Source organism: Hemibagrus wyckioides, linkage group LG03 (genome assembly GCF_019097595.1).
Source record: "Hemibagrus wyckioides isolate EC202008001 linkage group LG03, SWU_Hwy_1.0, whole genome shotgun sequence".
NCBI lineage: Eukaryota > Metazoa > Chordata > Actinopteri > Siluriformes > Bagridae > Hemibagrus > Hemibagrus wyckioides.
This window is the reverse complement of record NC_080712.1, coordinates 7,860,146-7,867,645: the sequence shown is the minus strand read 5'-3', so window position 1 is coordinate 7,867,645 and position 7,500 is coordinate 7,860,146. Positions and strand designations below refer to the sequence as shown.

The 7,500-nt window shown below is 40.0% G+C and overlaps 1 protein-coding gene across 14 annotated transcripts in view; it reads right to left on the bottom strand.

Annotated features, from left to right (window-relative positions):
• Positions 1 to 7,500, bottom strand: part of inpp4b (inositol polyphosphate-4-phosphatase type II B) — a 256,046-nt gene that overhangs the window by 95,131 nt on the left and 153,415 nt on the right. For all 14 annotated transcript variants that reach the window (XM_058386150.1, XM_058386137.1, XM_058386138.1 and 11 more), the window contains one exon: positions 5,968 to 6,115. In XM_058386150.1, the coding sequence (XP_058242133.1) occupies positions 5,968 to 6,115 (148 nt within the window). The remainder of the gene's footprint in view (positions 1 to 5,967; positions 6,116 to 7,500) is intronic.

Genomic DNA, 7,500 nt, shown 5'->3' with positions numbered 1-7,500 from the left:
TAATAATGATAATAATAAAAAAAAAAAAAAAAATCCGAAAACAAAACAACAAATCTGGGAACAAAATTACAAAACTGAAAACAAAATAACAAATCCGAAAAGAAAAATAAAATAACAAATACAAAAACAAAATAACAAAACCGAAAACACAATACCTACCTTTTACAGATTGTCTAAATTATTTTGTTTTTGGATTTGCATAAGAATTTAATTCGTTCAAGAGGCGAGTTCTTAAGGCAAAAATTTGTACTGCAAAACTAATTTTCCCATAAGAAATAATGTAAATGCAGATAATCCGTTCCAGCCGCTTAGAAATATGAGCAATATGACCAGTACGAAGCGTATGTAAACTGTATGGCTGCTTACAAAGAACTGACCCAAGCAAAGCATTCCATGTCAAGGGTCCTCACAGGAAGTCGTGCCACCAAGCTTGGGCTAAAAATAGAACTGACCACCCACACCACCAATCTGTCCACAAAAAAACACCCGAAAAATCACCTAGCTTTTGAATGCATGCTGAAGGCAACGTCGGTATCGTGGGTTGACTTTCGCTGACTGAAAAATAATTCCTAAAATTCGCTTCGCTTGGTTTTCCACTGACGCAAACAATGGCTCCTGGACGTATGTGCAACTTAGCCGGTGTTCAGTTCGGATGGTTGTGTATGCTGAAAATGCCTCGTATGCCGATTCAAATTTCTTGCAATATTTCAATTCTTAAGGTGAAAATTCATAAGGGAGGACATTCATATGCTGAGCTTCCACTGTACATACAATAGAGTCGACCAGAATACAGACTGTATTAGCATTGTGCAAATAGAAGATTAGTAAACAGGAAAAGGGCTGTAAACATATGTACACTTGCAGTAACAGCATTGAATTTTGATGTGCATAACCAGCATATTATCAGTGTTTATATAGGCGGTGTTGTAAACACAGTGTGTGTGTGTGTGTGTGTGTGTGTGTATGTGTGTTAGTTTGATGTAGTTTAGGAGCCATTGAGGAGCCTGATGACTTGTGGGAAGAAACTGTTACACATACAATAGGTTTTTTTTCCTATAAATGTTGCTTGGATCAATCGTGTTGCCGTGATGTTAACTCTAGTCACAGAGACTATTTCATACAAATATAATAAGCTGTATAATAAACTTTCATAAGAATATAATAACTATTAGGATTAGTTCATTAACTAGCGTAAACACGCAAGGTGTGGAAATACAGAAGTGTCCCAGATCTCACAGACTTTCTACACATTAATATTCAGATCTTCCAGGAAGCTTCATTACTATACTTCTGTATTATTTTGGGGGTTTCTTTACTTTACTTGAGTGTTAGATTAAGACGTTAAATACTTAAGCATTCTTCCTTAATTAGTTTTCCAAGGAGAAAAAATACGTTTTGCTCCTTATATTTATATTTAGACTTTCATATCTCAGGAAGTATGTTCTTCTTTTATCCAGGCAATGGCTTTGTTGTAATAATACACCAGTCTTTACACATTTATACATTAAATCATCCAGTGATTTGGTATCTCATGTGACCTACATAATCTCATGCAGAAAGAAAGAAAGGCAGACAGAAAGGCAGAAAGAAAGAAAGAAAGAAAGAAAGAAAGAAAGAAAGAAAGAAAGAAAGAAAGAAAGAAAGAAAGAAAGAAAGAAAGAAAGAAAGAAAGAAAGAAAGAAAAAAGTGAAATAAACAAACAAACAAATAAAAATAGTTCTTAAAATGATTTAAAAAATAATTTATAATTAATAAATAATTAAAAAATAATAATAAATTTAAAAAAAAATACAATTTTTCGATTACATTTAATCATACTGGATTTTTCCAGAAGCAAGAATTTGACATTATCTGCACTTAAAGGTGCAAAAGAAGATTTTTAAAAAAAAGTTTTACGTGTACAAATATACTGTATGTGTAATACAGTAGATTCTGATGTATAACATATGAACAATGCGTTAAGGTTACGCAAAAGTTGTTGAGAAAACTCCCTTTATAGACACTGTATGGGCCTCTGAGGATCCTGTGGGCAGAGCCAATGTTTCCTTTAAATATAATCTAGATCTATATTTATAATCTATATTATAAATATATAAATATAACTATATATCTATATTTATAATCTATATTTATAATAGATTTTTCCACCTGATATCAGTGAAAACATTTCATACCAGTTTGCTTCTACTCCTTAAAACTGACCTTAAGCTTTCGACACAGTCGCTGCCTTTCGAAGAATTAAATCTGCTACAAATGAGTGAGTATTGGAGGATCAATGAAAAGTCACAGATATTCAGCAGGATCGAACAAAAGCTGTAGAAGATGTGTTAAAGGCTGGAATCTGAGAACCAAGCGCTAATTGGGGATTCGGGACAGGCCAGAGAGAGAGAGGAGACTAATAAGCACATGGGAACTGTTGCCTAGCTAAAGGGTCAGCCATGGGAGATGTGGTGCAGGAATGTGTGTGTGTGTGTGTGTGTGATCCAGCATTTAAAGTGCATGCTCCTCAGCCAATACCGATTAGTCTTAACAGAATTGTGTGTGTGTGTGTGTGTGTTCGTTCCATACATAAATCTTATGAAAATGATTCAGGATAATTATACCATCCATATAAAATGACCACCCGGGTCAGATCAGAGGCTCAACCCAACCAGAACCACTTATTTATCTACATAAAAGGACATTAGGAAGGATGCACAATTCCTGTCACTCTTAATCCACCCCTACTTCAGTCCTAGTGTTTCTGCTGACCACTGAAATATCGCCTGGGGCAACGCTTACGATTTAAGAATTAATTTAAATACAGCCCAGGCTGGAGGACAGGCTTACGGTAAGAGAAAAAATAGCTGAACTGAAACTGGAAAAAAATAGTTTTCGCCTCGCCTTGCCTATTGAACTGTAGAGAGAATTCAAGCATGTAGCTGTCACACTGTCACGATGTGTGCAGTTACAGCAACGTCTCCAATGTTTTCAATCATGATCCATGATTTCTTTTCAGATTTAACGCTCCCTGGTTAATAACCCACCCACCAGCCAGCTCTCCTATCCTACAACAACTACTGAGTAATGAGGGTGTGTTTATTCTGAGACATGTGAAGACAAGCAACTACAGCTTTTTAAACATGCGGCATCACAGGTCAGTGGAACACACACAGAGGAAAGGGATATCTGCCTTCTTCCACATACATGAGCTCAGAAATACACACGACAGGCTTACTGTGATTGACAGGAGAGAGAGAGACAGACAGACAGACAGACAGACAGATAGACAAAGAGACCAAGGAAGAGAGCTAAGGGAAAGAGAGAGATTGAGAGAAAGAGACAGACAGGCAAAGACAGCAAAGAAGAGAGTTGGGGGAGAGAGAGATTGAGAGAGACAGAAAGACAAAGAGAGTAAGAGAGAGAGACAGACATAGAGACCGAGATATAGACAAATAGAATAAGAGAGAGAGAGAGCAAGAGAGATAGATTGACAGAGAGACAGACAGACAGACAGACATGGACAGCAAGGGAGAGAGGGACAGAGAGGGAGAGGGAAAGCTACAGACAGACATACAGAGAGAGAGAGAGAGAGAGAGAGAGAGAGAGAGAGAGAGAAAGATAGCAAGGAAGAGAGCTGGGGAGAGAGAGATAGACATACAGACAAAGACAGCAAGAAAGAGAGAAACAGACAGAGAGACAGATATAAACAAGAGAGTAAAAGCGAGAAGGAGAGAGAGAGAGAGAGAGAGACAGACAGACAGACAAAGACAGCAAGGTAAGGAGAGAAAGACATAAAAAAAGAGAGCCAGAGAGAGCCAGAGACAAAGATAGCAAGAAAAAGAGAAACGGACAGAGAGACAACTATAGACAAAGAGAGCAAGAGAGAGAGAGAGAGAGAGAGAGAGACAGACAGAAGAGAGCAGATAGGGAGGGAGTATATATATATATATATTTCTCTTGTTTTGACAAGTCAGAGAGAATATTTATTAAGTTGCTGCTGAGTGGCTAAATTGATGCTGCTGAAATGCTGTATTGATTTGAGGGCACAGGAATGTGGCTACTCGTGATGAATCATATATGGAGATGATGATTTAAAGGTGCTGGTCTGAAAAAGCTTCTAAACCTCTAATATTTCAAAAGACTGGTAAAAAGAAACTGTACTTTTAAGGCTTTCTGTTCAAAAATGTTCAGACGTGGAAAAGTAGCTCCAGCTTTAGTCTAATTAATAAATGATCGGTCAAGAGCCGTACTTTTTCATTAGAAGGCATCTCACGAGACGCGTGTGAGAGAGAGAGAGAGAGAGAGAGAGAGAGAGAGTATCAGGGAATGAAGGATTGAAGATGGAAGATGTCTGTCATGAGAAAGCACCCGATCAAAAGCTTGCTCAACATGTGGCCTTGTTTAAGTGAATTCTGTCCTGGGGTTTAATTTCCCGTCTCTCTTTGTAACGGGTTCTGCTTTCACGCTTGCTGCTGAATGACGAAACCTGACCATTTAGTTCTCGCCTTCGTCTGGCTCTGCTCTGATTTTGAGGTTGAAGATGTCATGGAGCTGAGTGCACATGCTCTTCTCAAACAATATGAGCGTAAAGCAGGAAGGATAGAGAGAGGGAGAGAGAGAGGAGAGAAAGGAAAGGTTGTTGGAGGCTCTGGGTGTCTGGCGGACAGACGTGCTCTTTGAAGTGTTAAACAGGCTTGAATAATTTAGTGTGGGCTAAGTATAGCTCTTAAACATCCATTTCCATCCACCAAGCAGCCTCCCTGCAGGAAACGCAGGCCACATCACTCTGTCAATGCCTCATTTATTTCCTCTCATCCTCTTCCTTTCTTTTCTTTTCTCGCTAGATCTTCGGGACACTCTCTGCCGGTTTCTCTACTTCTGTCTACAAGGTTCCTCTCAGGTCTGGTGGATATCTGTACACACTGGGGGTATTCTCCAGTGCGCTAGCTGGATGAGCGAGAGAGAGAGAGAGTGAGCAAGAAAGAGAGAAACAGTCAGAGAGACAGAGATATAGGCAAAGAGAGAGAGATAGAGAGACAGAGAAAGAGAGAAAGGAAAAGAGAAACAGAGAAAGAGAGAGACAGAAAGACAGAGAGACAAGGACAGGAAAGGAAGGAGAGAACGACATAAAAAAGTGAGCGAGAGAGAGAGACAGACATATAGACATAGAAACCGAGAGAGAGAGAGAGAGAGAGAGAGAGAGAGAGAGAGAGCAACAGAAACAGACAGAGAAACAGAGATATAGACAAAGAGAGCAAGAGAGACAGAGACAGACAGACAGACAGACGGACAGCAAAGGAAGGAGAGAAAGACATAAACAAGAGAGCAGAGAGAGAGAGAGAGAGAGAGAGAGAGAGAGAGAGAGAGAGACAGACAGACAGACAGACAGGCAGACAAGGACAGCCAGGGAGAGAGCGAGAGAAAGAGTTGGAGACAGACAGACAGACAAAGACAGCAAGAGAAAGAGAGAGAGACATATAGACATAGAAACCAAGAGAGAGAGAGACAAAGAGAGCAAATAAGAGAGAAACAGACAGAAAGACAGATATAGACAAAGAGAGCAAGAGAGACAGAGACAGACAGACAGAAAAGGAAGGAGAGAAAGACATAAACAAGAGAGCAGAGAGAGAGAGAGAGACAGACAGACAGACAGACAGGCAGACAAGGACAGCCAGGGAGAGAGCGAGAGAAAGAGTTGGAGACAGACAGACAGACAAAGACAGCAAGAGAAAGAGAGAGAGACATATAGACATAGAAACCAAGAGAGAGAGAGACAAAGAGAGCAAATAAGAGAGAAACAGACAGAAAGACAGATATAGACAAAGAGAGCAAGAGAAAGAAAAAAAGAGAGAGAGAGACAGACAGACAGACAGACAGACAGACAGACAGAGAGAGTGAGAGAAAGAGAGAGAGAGAGAGAGACAAGTACAGCAAGGGAGATTCTCCAAGTGTATTCTCCAGCGCACTAGCCGGATGATGACGTACCTGTTTCTGTCCTCCTGAATGAAGAGTCTGAGGAGCTGGATGGGGATGCTGAAGGACAAAGTGCACTCAGCCATCTGCTCCCTCACCAGCATCCACTTACTGTCTGTGGTCTGGAACCTGTACACTTTACACACCGGGTTCTTAAACACTGCAACACAGAAACAGAGCAGATTTACAAGACGGGTGTAAATATTTCAGCAGATTTTAAGGACAGTGTAAATATGGGGCAATGTTTCTATCATTTCTTTCATAAACCATTGAAAGAATGAATCCTTCATAAGAATTAAGACTAAAATAAAACACATCTCTGTTGTTAATGCCACATCCTTTAAATCAGCCAGCTCACATTCATATCTTGTGTTTTGTGATCAATTACCTGTTTTAAAATAATAATAGTTGACACAATAACATATTTTTTTTAATGCAAACAATTTGTTCTGAAACCAGCCATTCACAGCCATTCATATTGTGTCTAACCTTCTCTGTTAAATTCTCAATTCTGATTGGTCAAAAAGACTTGGATTTATTTTCAACAGCAGCCCTGACACTACTCAAGTGCTATTACGGGATCGTTTCTATAGTAACCACTTACACCGACCAGGCATAACATTATGACCACCTGTTGGTCCAGCACAATATTGCTGCCAAAACAGCCCTGACCCTTCATGCACTGTGTATTCTGACACCTTTCTGTCAGAACCAGCATTAACTTCTTCAGCAGTTTCAGCAACAGTAGCTCGTCTGTTGGATCAGATCACACGGGCCAGCCTTCACTCCCCACGTGCATCAATGAGCCTTGGCCGCCCATGACCCTGTCGCCGGTTCACCACTGTTCCTTCCTTGGACCACTTTTCTTAGATACTGACCACTGCAGACCGGGAACACCCCACAAGAGCTGCAGTTTTGGAGATGCTCTGATCCAATCGTCTAGCCATCACAATTCGGCCCTTCGGTCAAACTCGCTCAAATCCTTACGGTCGTCCATTTTTCCTGCTTCTAACACATCAACTTTGAGGACAAAATGTTGACTTGCTGCCTAATATATCCCACCCACTAACAGGTGCCATGATGAGGAGATCATCAGTCTTATTCACTTCACCTGGCAGTGGTCATAATGTTATGGCTGATCGGTTTTGTTGTGAAATTACAAGGTTTAATTAACATTTAGAGGAAGGAGTCTCCAGTGTCAGTGTCAGTCCTCTTTTTAACAGTCAGACAGACTAAAAGCTGTGACTGCAAAACCCCCATTTCTCAACTTCTCTGGGCTTCTGAACTGTCGACTCAAACGCTCTATATAGGTATATATATTCGTTACAGGTATCGTTTCGTGCATGTTGTTGATTGAAAAAACTTCTCTCACACACACACACACTATAAGCATATATTCTATATATATACACACACACACACACACACACATTACTTCTATACTTCATACATTTAGAGTGAACACGATTTTTTGTTTTGTTTTCTCTCACTTCAGCCTTAATTTTAACTGCACATAAACCCGAGGTGTGAGGTGTGAGGGAGAGA